We start from the raw sequence: 17,969 nt of genomic DNA on the forward strand, positions 1-17,969 counted from the left end.
ATACATCTTTAACAGTCTTGCTTTTGGTCACTTAGCAGTTTTGTTTATGTTGTTATTAATGTTTTTTCATAATTTGAATTAAAGGCCCAAAATAACTTTCTAAACTTACTTTATAATTTAATTGAATTACAATTTCAAAGTGAATGGTAGCTTTTTTTCATAGAAACAAATTTGCATGTTTATCAGAAGTTGTGATTCAATTAAATTTAAATGAAATAATATTGTTTTTAAGACTTGTGTGTTAAAATTTAGAAAAATTCTAATAGCATGTTTTTTTAGTATCCTTTGAAGTATGCATTAAATATGTTATTCTCGACCAGTGTGTAGCGTGTATGACTAGCAACCATGGGTAGCCTGTCAAAGGCCCAGTCCTCTTCCAGAAGTACAAGCATAGGCTCCCTGACAGTGCCTCTCATCCCCTTGGTCCCTGGGGTTAATATATATCTTTCTGTCAATCCCATGCCATGGATTCCATAGACAGCCACTTGCTGAGATTCTCAGTCTTATACAGTCTCCTAAGTGCTCCCAAAGCCAACCTAGGTGTAGCTTTTAGTCTAGAGGGGGTGAGACCATGACTTCTTGGATTCCTGGCCTTTTTGGTCTCTAACTTCCCTGGTTGTACCTGGCCCACTCATAGTGCTATTTTTTAGCTTAGCTTCAAGTGAGGGGTTTTACCTCTTCAGAGGTACAGGGTACACCAAAATTGCATGCAGTGAAGCAGATGGCTCTTCTTAAAGCAAAAGCAACATTTTTTGGTTAATAGCAATACAGCAGGCAGAGTCCTTGGCCACAAAAACAAGACCATCCATTCTCTCTCTAGCCTCTCAGTCTCCTCTTCCCCATTTTGTCTCTGAGTCTTGTTTTTCAATACTCTTTTGCACTGTCCTTCTGGGAAGCGTTTCCCTGGCACCAGAAACAGCAGGGAGTCTTTTCAGAGTTCCTTTGATTTATCAAAATGGGTGGATTAACTCCTTGTTGCTACCAACTAATAGAGCACTGAGGCAGATCCCCACAGCTCTAGTTCCAAACAAAGTAACCCCTTCTTTCCCAGGGTACAAACTTGTCAGGAAGCCTGAGGTATGCAATATTATTACACAAAAACATTTAAACCAGAAATACCACAATAAAATCAGAGTATCACAGCATTATAATGAAGAAACTGAGGTAGAATGAAGATTGATGACAATAGATTTAGCTTGGACTGGATGACTCTGGTGTTCTTATGTTGAACTTTAGGGTCTCTGTATACATGCAGTGGGATCTAATGTGTGATCCACAAAATTCCACCTCCTGCCATGCCACACGTGCCACATGTGGCATGGCAGAAAGCGTGATTGTGGGATCACACATTAGATCCCATTGTGCCTTATTGCTGGTGCAGGGGGAGCTCAAGATCAGGCAAGAAGCAAGCTCCCACAGCTGAGAGCCTTGTCAGCCGTGGGGCTCCCAGCCATGGGGGCATCCCACATGCCCCTGTGGCTGGAAGATCGCAGCTGCTAGGGTCTCCCAGCCCTGGCAGTGCATAAAACCCCTGAGCCTGGGAAATGGCAGCTGCCATGATCTTCTGGTCTTGGCCATTTAGGGTCCTGAAAACTGTGTTCCTGAAAATCTCTGTGAACATGTCTTAACAATTTGCATGATTGCGACACCCAGCCAGATAACCAGGACAAGACAGAAAACATATCTGACGTTCTCCATCAAACAGTCAGCAAACAGGTTTTGAGAAACCCCCTAGGGACTTCTGAGGGCATCCCAGTGCACAAGATCAATCCATGTATCAGGAGTTGTGTGTCGATTAAATTTAAATGTAATAACTAAATATTGTTTTTAAGGCTTATATGTTAAAATTAACAAAAAATTCTAAAAGTATGTTTTTTCAGTATCCTTTGAAGTATGCATTAAATGTGTTACATATTTTCAAATATTTGTGATTGAATAGTTGCATTTGGTACCCTCCATTAAGCATTTTCATGGGCATTATTTTTATACAATATAGTTTGAGTTTAAAAAACAAGAATTGCTTTGTTCTATCCTGTTTCAAATGTAAATCTCTCTTTCCCTCTAAGGTTGAAGTAGACCGTTTCCAAGATACAAAGAGACTTCTTCATGACTATTATAGGGGAATGGAAGGAAAAATCCCAACAGAGGCCAGTCAAGAGTTTACAAGAATCCCATTACTAGATATTGTGAATGTAGAGCAATCTGGAGATCAAAACAAGTCACGGAGGTAAAAACTGCAATATTTGCTATAAAAATAAAAAGTTACTTTTGTACGTATATAAATTGTTCAGATAGATTGAGAAGAAGCACCGTATGTTGATTATATCTGTCACTTAAATATTAAGCCATGTAGTACATTTCATTTAGAACTTTTCTTTATAACTGTTTCACCTATATTGAATACACTCACTCATCTCTACTTTTAATTTTTTAACAATCCAAACCATGAACACCTCCCAATGCAAAAGGAACTGCTATAGAAATGTTTCCTTCTTTCCCTCAAATTGTGACTATTTCTCAACAAACCTTCAACTAATAACAATTAGAAATTAAACATTCAATTCTGGACCAGTGATAAATTTAAAATTTGACAGCCACAGCCCCTAGGTTGTGGATATCTAAACCAAAATTAAAGCAACCTTGAGAGGTCCCAGAACACAATTCAGTATTCAAGGTAAGATCATAACATTAAATATATTTTAAAATGTTGTAATACTATTTATAATAAAATATATATTCACAAACCATGTCCTTCTGACCACTGGCAAAGTCCCTCCCTTTTCTATAGCTACCACAAATTTTCCAAGTAGAATCCTAGCTCCTTTATTTATTTATTTTGTACCACATAAACATGTGCTATGAGACAAAGACAGTGAATTATTTCTTTTGTTTGTTTTTTCTGTTTTTTAAGGATTCCTGTGATTCCTCGTAGAGCTCCTTCTCCTGAAATAAATACCACCAAACCAAAAAGCAGAGGAACTCAGTTGAAGAGCAATAAGGATGAGAATTCTTCTGAAAATGTAGCATTTAGTTTTGGCATGGATGAGAAGTTCATTATTGATACGTGGCAAACTGCAGTATTAGCCATATCAAATATGGTAAGACATGCTTTTTTTAACTTGAAGGCTATCTAGTAGTTAGATCCTCTAATGTGAAAACCTTAAAGTAACTCTACTGAGTTCCTCGGGTTCTTAGCCTCCACTGAATTTAGGCTTGCTGGGGTACTGGATTAGCCTACCTTTCTCCCTGTGGTTCTTAAACCATTTGTTTCTTTATGATATTCATCCTTCTCCTTCTTCCTTTTTTTTTTGCTTTAACAGTTGTTTTCTGACCTAATCAGAATGCACATCTCAGCTCGCTATAATATTCACAAATCAAAATATCTCATTTATTTCACATACACATCAGTAAACACAAGTGAGAAATGAAAGACAGATGCTTCAAATCATTAATTGTATGTTATCAATCCTGTATATTACACTAAACTCATGAATATGACTTTAAGGTAACTGCTGAAAAACAGTCAAAAGAAACAGAGGAAGAAAAAGAATACCAGCAAACAGAAATAAAAGAAAGGGAATGTCAAAAATCCTTTCAGGCAACAGGAGGGAAGGCAGCTGGTAAGGATGCCAAAGATACTAAGAAACAACCTCCAAAGTCACCCACCAAAAAGAAAGGTAACTGAAGCATATGATCCTTTTAAAAATAGCAAAAAAGTTAAAGCTTAGTGCATGTGTATTAAAAAGAAAGCTAAGTTTAATTCTTTTCTGTATTTCCTTGTGATAGCCTAAAAAAGTGATATGTTTTGAGATGCAGAGACAAAGAAACTCAAAGACTATAGAATGCTACTGACTGAAATAAACCATAGAAAGGAGATTTAGGGATAAATCTTAAAGTACCACCAAGAAAACTGTTATTCTTTTTCTGTGTATTGATTTGGAAAAATACATAAAGACATTTGTGTCAAAATACGTTAACTTTTTAAAAAAGTGATTTGATTACTTTAATCTCCTGATGTAGGTAAAAGCTTATCAAGTACTTATCACAGTAAAAATAGTTGACAAATATATAAAGCAGCTAAAGATTACTTTCCAGTGTAATTTATCAGTCATTATAATAGTAGGGATGGATTTTATTGATCCATTGTGTATATGGCATACCTATCTGACAATATGTAAACAAAAGATATAAAAATTAAGTCTAGGATTAACAAGAATCTCAAGCAAGATCAGGGCCCCCCCATGTGATAGGTACTGCGCATACAACTAATACGAGAGTCCCTGTCCAACAGAAATTAAATTCTGAATAAGCAAATGGTGGAGAAAAATGTTCATATGTCCGTTTTAAAAATGAAATTATTGGTCTGGTCCAGTTTGGTTTGAGAGGCACCTCATAGACCATACAACCGAGTAGCTCCTCAGTTTAAGCGAAGTCCTTTCAGTGCCTACCTACGAGCTTTAGAGCACTGCCCATAAACAGTGTCATTTGATCACCTAGGTTTCATCCAGACAACTGCATCCGTGCAATATGTGGTGCTACAGACCCATCTGCGATGCCACACACTGCACATTCAGGCATTCCCCCTGTTTCTGCCTTGCAGCACATGGAGTTTTTTCAAAAAAAACCTATGTGGGAAAGTGGGGTAGCACACATGGCGGCAGCACATGCTGTCCAAAACTGGAGCTTGGCCTGCCAGAGCCATGGTCCAGCTGCTGCCCATGCTTCCAGCTGCAGGAGCACCATGGCTGCAGCTCCCCAAGGCCCCCAGGACCCCAGGTAAAGCTTCTGGGGCCAGCACAGGTGCTGGCCCCATCCTCCTCTACCCTACCCGGGGTAACCTGTCACACACCAAAGGGTTTGTTGCACAGTCATTCCCTACGGACAAGTAGCAGCGGCACAAAGAGTACCACTGCTTCTTGTCCCTAGGGAAACAAACATCTGTGCTCGCGTGGATGCAGCCCTAGGGTGCATCTACACGTGCAGTTAACTGTTCAGTAGACTAATTTGCTGTGGTGGACTCGTATAATGGGGCTTCATATAATGGGGCACTCTTGTGCTCCAACCAACCCTAGCACTGCCCAGTACCACCCCCAGGCCCTCTCCCAGCCCAGGGCTACTCCGCCCTGGCTCAGACTGCTGCAGTCCTGGATGCAGCATCTGCACATGCACCCTGAACCACAGCAGTTTGAGTATTTACATGTGCTATGATAAACTCTGGTGGAAACTGTGCTGCAGCTTATCACATTCCCTTGATGGCATGTGTAGATGCACCTCTAGGTACCTGTCTCCCACTTGACCACCATTGTATAAAGAGTTTGAGGGGAGAGATCAAGATCGACTCTCCAAACTGAATCCTCTAAGTACAAAGTTAGAGTCATGCTCTCTCTTGCTTGCTTCCAGAACTCTTTACGCATTTTATCTTAGATAATCATAGGTTAAAAAATAGAAATGATCTGGCAACAGGGACTAGAACAGTGGTGGGCAATTATTTGCACTTGAATGCCCCATTGGGAATTTTGCTGAGCTTTTGCGGGCCAGATCAGCATCCCCTACCCCGTTACGCTCACCAAAACTTTGTTTGTGGGATGGAGCTGCAGGTGTGTGGGGAGCAGTATTTGGGAGTGGGAAAGGCAGGTGAGGCCAGGACCATGGGGTGGAGACACGGGGTGGTAACAGCGTGGGGCCAGGGCTAGGGTAGAACCACAGTCTGCTGTGCACACTCCTGCAATGGGCAGTGGTACCATGGACAGGGGTGTGCAGGGCACAGATTGCAGCTCTGCCCTGGCCCTGGTCCTGCACTGTCACTGCTCCAGATCCCAGACCTGGCCCTGGACGCACCTCCCTGCCCGACCATGGTCATATCTCATCTGCCTGGCCATGTGCCTGGCCAGTGCAGCTAGCCCATGGGCTCTATTTTGCCAATGCCTGGACTAGTTATAACAATTAGGCTTACACAATCATGTTTCTTGTTGCTTGTTGTCCCTCTGGCTCCATACATGAATCAGGCAGTTTGGGTTACCCAGTGGCCTAGCTTCAACAGAAGAGATGGGGAGGGTCTTCACCCAAACCAGCCTATAGAGGTAGTATGGGAAGTAGGAAATGTGAGTTCTGTTCCCCTCAAGGTGAGAAGACACCTAAAACCCAGGTTTCCCACTTCCAAGGTGGGTGCTCTAACAATTGGACTGTTTAGGAAACAATGGGTACTACCACTACTGGTGTTGTGTCTTCCCTCAGACTGGAACTGGACATAGTGGGCATATCTACACAAGACATTTTACTGCACAGCAGACTAATTTTTTGCACAGTAAAGCATCACTGTCTACACGTGCATGGCAATTTGGGCAAGATAGATTAATTTACTGCACTGCCAGATAATCCTTTCAGATTCAAGTCATATCTGGCAACGCAGTAAATTAAACAAAGGAGGCGGAAGTCTTTTCTCGTCTATTATCTGTCTTTTCCTCCTGCAGTGTTATCCTCTTACTGCATTGGTGATAACTGATGCTGATTAATCAACCTAGTATTTACTGGTGTAAGTACTAGGTTGGTAAACTATCATTAGTAAAAGTAAAGTACTATTTACTGTATCTCCCAGTTTGGCCCCAAGATAGAGATTTGCCATGCAGGGGTACTGTGTGTTTTTGCAGTTGATTATAGATTACTTGATTTTGAAGCCAGAAGGGACCATTTTGACCAGACAGCACCCCCATAAAGACTTGTCCATGTGATGGTGATTCCCCACTGAGAATAACATTTTAAGCTTGATTATTTTCTTGGTTTTTATTCATTTAATATTATTCATTTAATACATGCTAAACTGATTTTGAATATGATTCATTTTTTTTAATCAGGATGTCATATAGTTTTAAATCAAATTCCTGACCAAAATCTAAGTATGGTATGTTATCAAGCAAACTTTTCATCTCGTAAAAAATATCAAGTTAACATGAAAGGATCTATTTCCTGTAAATCAAATTGTACTGTGCTGTGTACGCATCCTAACATTTTATTTTTTGATAAAACGGTTCTATTTCTTGTAGGAGCACCTTCTCCAGCACCTGTGGTTGAAGCCACTCCTGTTCCATTAACACCAGAAGAATTAAAGAAACAAGAATTGAAGCATAAAATGAGGCGGGAATATTTTAGGGCCCTTGAACTTGAAGGTATATAGCCATTTCATTTAGTACATTGTAGGAATGGATCGTTATTTACTAGTAAACGTTTTGTAGTATTTGAACAAAAAATGTGTATTTTTGCTTTCTCCTATATCTCAGAGATTATCTTGAAGGGATTTGCTTCACATTTTCCAGATAAGTTCACTTTTGTGTATAGATTTTTGAAGTAAATTTCAGCCCAAGAGGGGAATGCTTTGGAAAAAAGTAAGGACTATAATTGTAAGAGTTTCTATTTTAACTGTTGAAGTTGTTAGCAACCATAGTTTTTAAATTATAGTATGTACAATTAAGTTCTAAAAAAGTTGAGTTTATCATCTTTGGTTTTCCCTTTTTCTTCAAAGCCTTTTCCTACGCTTATCTGTTCAATATGCGTTACCCCAGTTTATTTCTCTTTTGCCCACTCTGCACCCATCTTCAAGATATTGATAATTCTCTGTTCCCAGGATCCTGTGTATTGCCTCCATCCTTCACTCTCTCAGTGAAAACAAACTTAAATATAGACCTCAGTAGAGTTGAAATATTTTCTCAGTCCCTATTAAACTGCCCATTTTCACAAAGTGGAAATTGTTATAAGTACAACTTTGTGGATATAAGACAGTTGTGCTTATGGGGCCTTTTCCAATGCTTACTGGAGTCAGTGTCAAGACTTGCATTGACTTCAGTGGGATGTCAGGAACAGAACAATGAACATGCCTTACATCTGGCATAAATTTTCTTTTGTGAATCCTGTCCTCCTGAGCACCAAATAGGTTTTCTCTGCCAGACTGTAATTTCATATGATTTAGAGATTAAATAATGAACTTCCTCTTTCAAACAGTGGCTGTTTAGCTCAGTTGGTTAAAGCGTGGTGCTCTACCAAGGGCACAGACAGGTACAATTGGTTGGACTGGATGATCTCTTGCGGTTCCTTCCAGCCTTACTTCTGTATGATCTTGTGTTTGAGGTCCAAGGAAAATGTTTTAAAATAATTCACACTGTTCTTCTTATATACATTTATCATTATGCTTAACACTTTTGTGACAGGGCATTATATGAATCTTGGTGCATATTATTATTTTTTAAGACTAAGTCATCTCCTGTCTATACATCAATTTGGTTAACATTTCTTTAACCTCATATTCTGATCTGTACCGTGGGTGCATTTTGTAAAATTCGACAATTGAGTGAACATTGAAAAATATAAAGGAATACAAAAATTTGAGAAACCTAAATAGGTATTTTTTTTACACACAAGATCAGGTGTAGGTGCTTAACTTCTAAGTGCCTAAACTTGACAAATAGCTTTGGATTGTATAAATATTAGTAATTCTGAAATAACTGTTTAAACAGAGGAAGCTGCAAAATCTCGACTAGAGCTGATAAAAATAAAAGCAATAGCATTTGTTGAAGACCTAGTAAGAAAAGCAGAAGAAACTTACAAAGACATGGAAAAATGGCTTGGAGCCAGGTTTCTAGCAGAGATGTCCAGGTAATATATGCCTAATTTTTAAGTGGAACGTGTGCCCCCTTTAGAAAAAAAATCTATAATAAAGCTGAGGAAGATAATTGTTCAGATAAGGTAAGCATGAGTAACTTTTAAAAATGAGTTAAAATTATTCTTTTAATTTGCTAATATTGATCCTATGACTTAACACTTGATGTTTCCAGTAGTGCTGCATGTCTTGGAAAATTAGTCCATGGAAGTGTTACACAACTAATCTTAGTCTTTTCTTAAAAAACAGAATTAGCAGACTTATGAATCCTGGTAGAGGGCTGTAATTTATTCCTAGGAAACTGTATCAGAACAGTTGTACTTTGAAATTTGGGGGTCATTTTGCTGTTTTTCCCATTCAGAATTCTCCACCTAGTGTTTCTGCCACTGTATGTGTAGCAGTTATCAGGAGATATTTTAAGGATCACAAAAGAAAAAGGTATCCTTTCTGGTACAATTAGTCTGCACTGTCTAAGGAGGAAATAGATTTGGACAAATATGAGTATATTTGTTACCCTCTTTAATTATGAAGAAGGGATCTTCTGTGTATTGGTCATATTTTCCCACCTGTAATCAGAGTTCATATGTCAAAACACCAGTATTATTCTTTTCCTGTGGGAAGTGCTCTATAAATCCAGGAGTGTACACTAGCAGAGAGAACAGGGAGAAGAGATGAGCAAATAGTGGGTAGATGGTGTGTTCAAACAGGTAGCCATCACCCAGCATATTCTGGCTATGTCTGTGTCATCTTTCCATCAAGCCCCCTCTATAGATGAGATTCCCCTTTATGTGGAGCCCACAAAGCAGTGACAAATGGTGTCATGCTGCTAGTAGAGAAGCAAGATATTGTAGGGACTGGGAACAGGCCTCCTGAGGTTCATTCCTTTTCCTTGATTCACATAGAGGATGTGTGCTTTGTTAAGAAAACCTGCAAGTGATGAAAGATCTACAAACCTTACCCTAAGTCACTACTACTTAATATTTTTAATATCCTAATTGCTATACTTCAATTTTACAGTGTTGAAAAATTAACTGAGGTTGCACGCTACCACATCGAAAGTTCTACCAAAATCCAATTTGAAATGGTTTTAGAGGATACAGACTTCTTTATTAGCAGTGAAGTAAAAGTAATTCCAGATCCTGTCCCTCAACCACACCCTCCACCTGCAGAGACATCTGCAAATAGTGCTTTAACTACTTCACAGCTTAGCATGCTCCACAAGCAATTTCTGCAGCTGGCACCTAAAGGTAGGGAAAAATATTCTCATATGTTCATAATGTGTATTAGCTACCTAATCAAGATTCAACTGTTAGACACTACTAAGCCATTTTTCCTCTTTGCAATAACATTATTTACACAAATTTGTACCACTAAGTAAAGATACATTTATTGTTGCAGAGAGCAGTCATAATGCTATTCATTCATTTTCCTGTCAATGTGAAATGTTTAAATGCAAGTAAGCTGTTAAATCTTTGGATCTGGGATCTTACATTTAATATCCTTCTAACAACTCATGGCAACTTTTATTCACTCTTTTTTATCTATCTGGGTGTTATATATGCTTTTATGTAGTATCCATCCATAATGTAATTCTGAAAAGTCATGAGCCAAGAATTGTGTCCAACTAGAAGTCTTTAAGAACCTTATGCTTCTCAGCTTAGTGCTGATGAGTACCATGCTATTATAAATAGTATAATTTAGGCAACTAGTACTCTGTCAAAAGGTATTGCAACCCACCTCTGGGTTGAACACTGCCAAAAGCCAGTTTCCAAGCGTTTACTCAGATAACATAGTTTATCATATACCACATGACCCTAAAGAAGACATGCACTTTGTTTTGGGAAGGTAGAATGAAAAAAAAAGATTTTTCCAGAGTTATGGCCAAATCCTAGCATCACTTGTCCTCCCCTTGCTGCTTAGCCACAAGCTAGAAGTTTAACCCTGTCACAGCTTTTGGATCAACTATTCAGCCAAAAGCTGCATTTAATTTACCACTGACTGTGACAGATTTAAACCTCTAGCTTTTGGCTGAGCAGCAAAGAGAGATCGAATGATGCTCAGGAATAAACTATGCCCTCTCCATGTGGCCAGGAGGGAACCAGTCCCCAGCAGCATCCCCATCCTTCCATTCCAGCACACAAATTGACTTGATGCTGAAAACACACTGCAATTATATCTTTTTTATTTTTATCTTTATCTATTTTTATTTTTATTTGTCTTACACTGCTTGGAGATGAGAATGTTGCTCAATTCTGTCTGAATTAGCAGATGCAATTATAGTTTATACCACAGGAAATTTTACATTGGAGCCGACCAACAACTTCATGCAATCAATAATCCTGCAGTAGATTTTGGGGGGGTTCTTTCACTTAGACATGGCCTTACAGTAAAGTGGGTACTTCACAGCTTAGGTTAAAGTAGAACTTGGGCTCTAATCTATATTCCAGCCATACCAATTTTCCTGTTTAGACCACAAAATCTGAGTCAGTTTTTTGTCTGTGGAAATTCAAAAGGTTAATAACAATACCTGGGTAATTAAAAACAAAACATGGGCAGTACCTGGTACTTATGTAAGCTCAACAGTGTAGACATACCATAAGTGTAAATATACCCTGAAAGTATAAGAATCCTAGATCCAAGATGATGATCAAGCTTCCAGGCTAATTTAGTTCTGGTTCAAGAATGATATAAAGTGTTTTATGGATTAGGCATTTTAATATTTTTTTCCAATTTGGATTAGCAGGGATCTTGACTTTCTCTGTTTAAAAATCCAAAATTCTGACTAAAAACCCCCAAATCTACATTTTTCTGCTACTAAAATGAAGCAGCACTATGTATATAACAGTTGAATGCAATGTTTTATTGATATATTTATAATTTTAAAGCAATTTGGAAGCCTACCAGTGCCTCAATCATTATAATAAAATAAATTATAAATATCTATATATTTTGGCATTTGATTTTGGTTTTTTTATCATAAAAAATCAGAGCTCACCCTGCCTCCTTCACTCACAAGGACGTGGGTCCAGTTGTAACTGTTCTGCCCCTGCTTTGTGGTGCTGAGCAGCCCTGATAGACTGGTGCCCCTCACTTCCAAGCCACAGCCCCCCCAGCCCTGTTAGTGCCTCTCGCTCCTGATGCACAGCCTCCAGTCCCCACCAGTGCCTCTTACTCCCAACCTGTAGCCTCCCATCCCACCCAGCCCTGCTGGTGCCCCTCATTCACAACCAACTGTCCCCCATCCCCAGGCTCCACCTCTATGCTCTGCTGTGGGCATACAAATCTGGGAGTCGTGTGCCCCCCAGTACATCCCCTGTGGCACCCAACCCCTCCCTGGGAGTGCAAAGAACAGGGAGGTGGCCACTTCATTAGCCCCTTCTCCCGGATGAGCTGCCCATGGCTCCATCCTGCTCCCTGGCTGGGCCTCACGGCTGTGCATTCCAGCCTCAGGCTCTGTGCAGTGTCCTAGCTGCCAGAGCCTCCAGCCCCAGCTGCCAACCCTGCCCCACTCCCTCCCTCATCCTGGGGGCTGAGTGTGAGCCACCACCACCGCTTCAATCTGCCTTCCCCCATGCATCACCTATGCCCCTGCCGTAGAGTTACCTGCAGGCAACTGGAGGAGCTGTTGTGCACCGCGCTGTCTGGGGCTGTATTGAAAGCCACGTGCATGTGTATGTACACACACATGCACATGGTACCCCCTGTGTTTGATCAGCCTCTTCCTGTTCCCCCTAGGCCCAAGCAGTCCCTTGCAGGCTGGAACACTGCCAGCCTGCAAGGGAAAACTTCAAGGAGAATATCTACATTGTTCTTCTCTAAAGGAGAAAATCTACATTTTTTCTTGACGAGTGGAAAACCCAGATTCCTGCTGATTAGTTAAACCAGTACTGATGCAAGATAGAAAAGAACTAAATAACTAAAAATATCTGACAGAGATTCATTTCTGCTAGTGTCACAAATTACATAACTTTTTTAGCAAATTGTTAACAGTAGGAGGTTTTGAAATAGGATGTGTAATTTAACATTAGGATCAAATTCCCTTAATATAACTTGGTTGAAGCCCTCTGTGGCCCACTAAGATTGAATTTGGTCCCTTTTGTTGAAACGCCTATCACTGTATGTTTACATAGAAATTGAAAATACTTTTGAACTTACCTTTTGAACTCTCTTTGGCTGAGAAACATGTTTACAGTTTTCCTTTAAAGAGATACATATCATTCTATCTATAACGTGGGTGTGTGGAGGTGTGTGAGCACATCTAATCATTCCAAACTGTTGTGTAGAAATTAAAAGTATAGCTAGCACCATATTTACACAAATACAAAATGTTTTTTCCAATCAGCATGGGGGGAAAAAGGCTGTCATGTTACATTCACAAACAGGGAAACCTCATTAAATACATTGGCTATCATTAAACTGCTGCCAAGACCAGCATGTACTCACTAATGGAAATCAACTATGAAGTTGCTTAAATGCAGCCAACACCAAACACGACTTTAAAACACATGGCCCACATTGGACAAATATACTGATTTTTTTTTTAGTAAAATTTTTCTTCCAGGGCCAAATAAGTTCCGAGTTAAGTTCCAAATTTCAGCTAAGAGCCCAATCATTCAAGTCTGTGTGACACCAACACAGGCAAGTATCGTACCTCCCAGACTCATCAGCCTGGACTTTAGATGTTCTGAAATCCATGGCAAGCATCCCATGTGGCAAGCCCAAGGCCTGGAGGTTTGGGCTTACCCCTTAGTCTTGCTTGTCCCTAGTCAAAATGCTGAAGAAGCAAGCTAGAGGAAACACCCAAAACCAATCCGCCATCACCATAAATTGTGTATAGTGAAATCCTCACATTTGGAGACATTTGGAGACTGTTGCAAGGTCAGCTTGCCAGCATTGCAAGGAAGACAGGCCTCTACCTTTAACACTTGAGTCACTCAAGGTTGAGGAGATGCTAGTTCTCCTGCTAGATACCTGGGAGCCTATCACAAGGATAAGTTAGTACAACCTATCTGAATGAGATGTGTGGATAGTACCTATTGCACAATTCCCTTAAGTACCAACTCTTTTTCCAGTCATGGTAAGCCACCACATTGAGTAAAATTCAGCTTTTTCACTCCCGCAGCTGAGCTGCACCTTTCTTTTGCATGTCTAGTGATTCCTTTTTCTTCATGATTTCATAGATTTCATAGACGTTATGGCTGGAAGGAACTTCGAAGATCATCAAGTCCAGCCCCCTGCCCCAGGGGCAGGAAGTCAGCTAGGGTCAAAGGAACCCAGCAAGATAAGCATCCAAGCGTTTCTTGAATAAGCCCAGAGTAGATGACTGCACCACATCTGGAGGGAGTCTATTTCAGGCCTTGGGGGCTCAGACAGTAAAGAATTTTTTCTTATGTCCAGCCTAAAACAGTCTTGTAGGAGTTTATGACCATTGGTCCTTGTTTTTCCTTGGGACACTCCAGTGAACAGACTGTCTCCCAGATCCTGATGAACACCGCTTGTGTACTTACAGGCAGCCACCAGGTCCCCCTTGAGCCTGTGCTTTTCCAGACTGAAGAGTCCCATGGCTGTCAGCCTCTCTCCATAGGGCCTATTCTCTTGCCCTCTGATTATGCACATGGCTCTCCTCTGGGCTCTCTCAAGCTTCTCGACATCCTTCTTGGATTGTGGAGCCCAGAATTGGATGCAGTACTCCAAGTGCGGCCTTGCCAAGGCCGAGTGCAGTGGGAAGATGACATCCTGAGATTTACTTAAGAAGCATCTACAGATGCAAGCTAGGGTTTTGTTTGCTTTGCCAGTTGCAACATTGCATTGGTGGCTCATGTTCATTTTGTGGTCAATCATGACCCACTAAATCTCTTTCAGCAGTGATGCTAGCAAGTGTAGCACTGCCAAACCTATAAGTATGCTGCAGGTTTTTCTTCCCCCGAGGTGGAGTACCTTGCATTTATCAGTATTGAACGTCATCAGATTTGTGTCCGCCCACTTCCTAAGCTTATCCAAGTCAGCCTGGTTCACTAGCCTGGATCACTGAGCTTTAAGTGTCTTGCAAACATCACCAAATTGGGACGCAAACAGTTCACCCAGAAACCATTTGCCGCACCTCCTCCCCCTCCCCAGCTTGTTGCATATGATTTGTGTGGTCACACCCTCCATGAAGTGGAGCTGGACCAGGCAGTCCTATACCTCATCTGCATATACATTTTTGGAGGATCCCAGAATTCATGACAACACCCACTTTCAATCATAAACGGGGGCTAATCAGCACATGAATACTATGGGGGGGTGGGAGGATCTGGAATACATACGCATACTGAGCAGTGCTGAGTTGTGGGGTCACCATGGTTGACCCTGCTGGGGCTCAGCTTAAAAAACTATATGGCAAATCATGAGCCGTTTGGCTTTAAACTAGTATCATGCAGTTTGTATGATATATAAGAAGGTACACTGCTTAAAAGTGTGTTTATGCAGATCTTGTGCTAAAATGTGCAGCAGTTTAAAGAAAAAAAGGTGAAATGAATCAATTTTTAGATGAAGTAAATATGCAGGTACCTATAGAGATTTGCCTGTATGGTATATTATGTTTATTTCAAGGTCAGGGTTTTCAAATTTGCTTCTTACTTCCAAGTGCTCAGGGAGAACAGAGTCTGACAGTAAGAAGTGGGGGGGGAAGGGGCTCCAAGGGGAACAGGTGGGTGGGCCAGAAGGCAAGGGGGCTAGCTGACTCCCCAGATTTATTTTCCCTGCTGCAGCAGTGGGTTAGGTCCAATTAAAGGCAAACCACAGATAATTTGATTCTATACCTGGAAAATTATAACATATGTATGAATTGTCCAAATACGGAATCTAATTATTGGGGGTCATCTTATATTCAGGGTCATCTGAGTATTTGAGTAAATATGGTATTGTGCATGTAACATGGTGTTATTCAGAATACCTGACTATTGGTATTAATTTAGTATCACCAGCGGGTGCATCTACACTTGCACCATTACTGTGTAGTAACTTAGGTTACTGCACACTAACCAGACATGATTGTTCAGTACAGATGACTTATGCCAACTCGGGTTGCAAATGCAGGTAGCAAATTTACCCTTGAGTAGTTACTGTGCAGTAAGGCATGTGTAGATGCCTTACTGTACAGTAACCCTATTTGTGTGGACTAACTTGGGAGCAACATTACTCCCAAGTCAGTGCACACACAGCATTACTACACTGTAGTGCCTACATGTGTAGACACCGGGCTTAAAACTGCTTACTGTGCACTAAGTTACTGCATGGTAAATGCATGTGTAGACATGCCAGCATAAAGCAAATTTTCCAGATGTCAGACTTTATTGGTCAATCCCTAAAGGATCTTACAATTTTGTTTTTAAATTATACCCATACTTAGCTATAATAGAGGCCTTAATAACACCTATGCCATTTAAAAGACAAAGCAATATTTCCATGGTGTACTGCTAATAGCCAGTAAATCCTTGTAGCAAAAAAATTGAAATGAATATTCCACTATCCCTCAGTGTTGCCTCTAACATAGCAACACCTGCCTCTAAAAAACCCCAACATGAAAATAAACTTTTTAATGTGATATGTCTTGAAACATATCAGACTCAAGGTGTTGCAGACCAAGCAAGAAACAGGTTTCTCAATCAAGAGGCCTTAGCCGAGACTACCCTGTCAGCAGGTCCATCTCTTTTAAGCCAAAGCTCAAGATCCTCCACTGATCTCAACAATAATAGTACTGCATAGAATAGGAATAGGTGTGAACTCTCAAATAGGCATGTTCCAGACCATTTATGGCTTTATTAGTAGTAGTATTTATTTATTTATTTATATTATGATAGTGCCAGTGGCCAGGAGCCCACAGGATTAAAAACAGCTTCTTAAACTTAATGTAGAGCCCTACAGGTAGCCAGCGCAGGTAAGAAAGCACTAGTGTAATAGTCAAGATATTCTTCTCACAAAAATTGGGCTACTGCCTTCTGAATCTCTGTCAACATTAAATGGCTTTAACATGTAGTGCCAAGAACACATTATAGTAGCTAGCCTTTAGGTGATAAAGGCATGAATCATGTGACTAAGATCCACATCCACAAAATGGTCTTAATTGCCTAGTCAGAGCTTCTAATAGAAGAAAGCAGTCCTGGTTCTTGCTGAAATGTAGCCATCCTGCAGTCATTAAGAATCTAACCAAATGTTCAAGTTGCAAATATGGGAGATGGGATAATCTCAAATACATGAGCAGATACACTCCTTACCATGTCTTCCAGTTACTTTCTCCATCCCTCAGTATATCAGTATTAAGTTTCAGCTTGTTCAGTATCATCCATGCTTCAGTTTAAATCAGACGCTTGGAAGAGCATTCTACTGTACCATCTGGGTCAAACTTTTCCCTTTGCAAAGTCTGAGAAAAGGGATCAAGAACAATCCCACCCACTCTTTCCTGACCCACAGATGAGATCCATAACAATGTGCAATAGTTTGTGACATGGAAACTAGTGAATTTATTTGACAATACTGGCAAATGCACTTAGCCTTCATTTTCAACCAATACAGTTAACACAGTTTCTATCCTGTACCCCTGTTGGTTGCAGTTGACAAAAATCAAGGAAATCTGAGCTATCAAGATAACTTGAAGCACAAGGAGAAGATTAGATGGCAGAATAATAGTTACCAGATAATGGATATTAACTTTTTGCTATCTTAAACAAAGAGCTTATCAGTAGATCTTTAAGAGAAACCAACAGCCTGATGTTAAGACTACAACTGACAATCTACATTAACACTTTACTCAGAACTTCTCAAAGGCAAGGCAGAGCCCAAGCATCTCAAAGATTCCCCCATATCTATTGTAAGAGAGTACCACTGACTGAAACTCAGGTACAGGTAACACAGAATTTGTCCCCCAAACAATTATCTTATGTCTGTAGAAGCAAAATCCAGCTCCATAAATTAAGGAAGAGTCTTCTCACAACACAGACTATGTCAGCCTCTGAGTGGAGTCAGTGTGTAGTGTCAAGCAAGTGTATTCAGGGAGCAGATCTGTAATCCATCATCTGAAAAAAAAATCTGTGGAATGGTATTTTGTGGATGCTATGTAGGAAGCAAAATGGCTTCTTATTTTCCCTTGCACAGCCATAGCTTCATAGTTTCTAGGGTCGGAAGGGACCTGAGTAGATCATCTAGTCTGACCCCATGCCATGGCAGGAAAGAGTACTGGGGTCAAACGACCCCAGCAAGGTGTTCATCTAACCTCCTCTTAAAACCCCCCAGGGTAGGAGCCTGCACCACTTCTCTTGGAAGTTGGTTCCAGATCCTAGCCACC

At 40.4% G+C, this 17,969-nt stretch overlaps 1 protein-coding gene across 5 annotated transcripts in view; it reads left to right on the forward strand.

Moving 5' to 3' along the window:
* Positions 1-17,969, forward strand: part of SPEF2 (sperm flagellar 2) — a 151,332-nt gene that overhangs the window by 59,936 nt on the left and 73,427 nt on the right. For all 5 annotated transcript variants that reach the window (XM_019531951.1, XM_019531952.1, XM_019531948.1 and 2 more), the window contains 6 exons: positions 2,067-2,227; positions 2,912-3,098; positions 3,506-3,677; positions 7,041-7,163; positions 8,505-8,643; positions 9,665-9,894. In XM_019531951.1, coding sequence (XP_019387496.1) covers positions 2,067-2,227; positions 2,912-3,098; positions 3,506-3,677; positions 7,041-7,163; positions 8,505-8,643; positions 9,665-9,894 — 1,012 coding nt within the window. The remainder of the gene's footprint in view (positions 1-2,066; positions 2,228-2,911; positions 3,099-3,505; positions 3,678-7,040; positions 7,164-8,504; positions 8,644-9,664; positions 9,895-17,969) is intronic.

Source organism: Crocodylus porosus, unplaced genomic scaffold (assembly GCF_001723895.1).
Source record: "Crocodylus porosus isolate Cpor-Errol unplaced genomic scaffold, CroPor_comp1, whole genome shotgun sequence".
NCBI classification, from domain to species: domain Eukaryota; kingdom Metazoa; phylum Chordata; order Crocodylia; family Crocodylidae; genus Crocodylus; species Crocodylus porosus.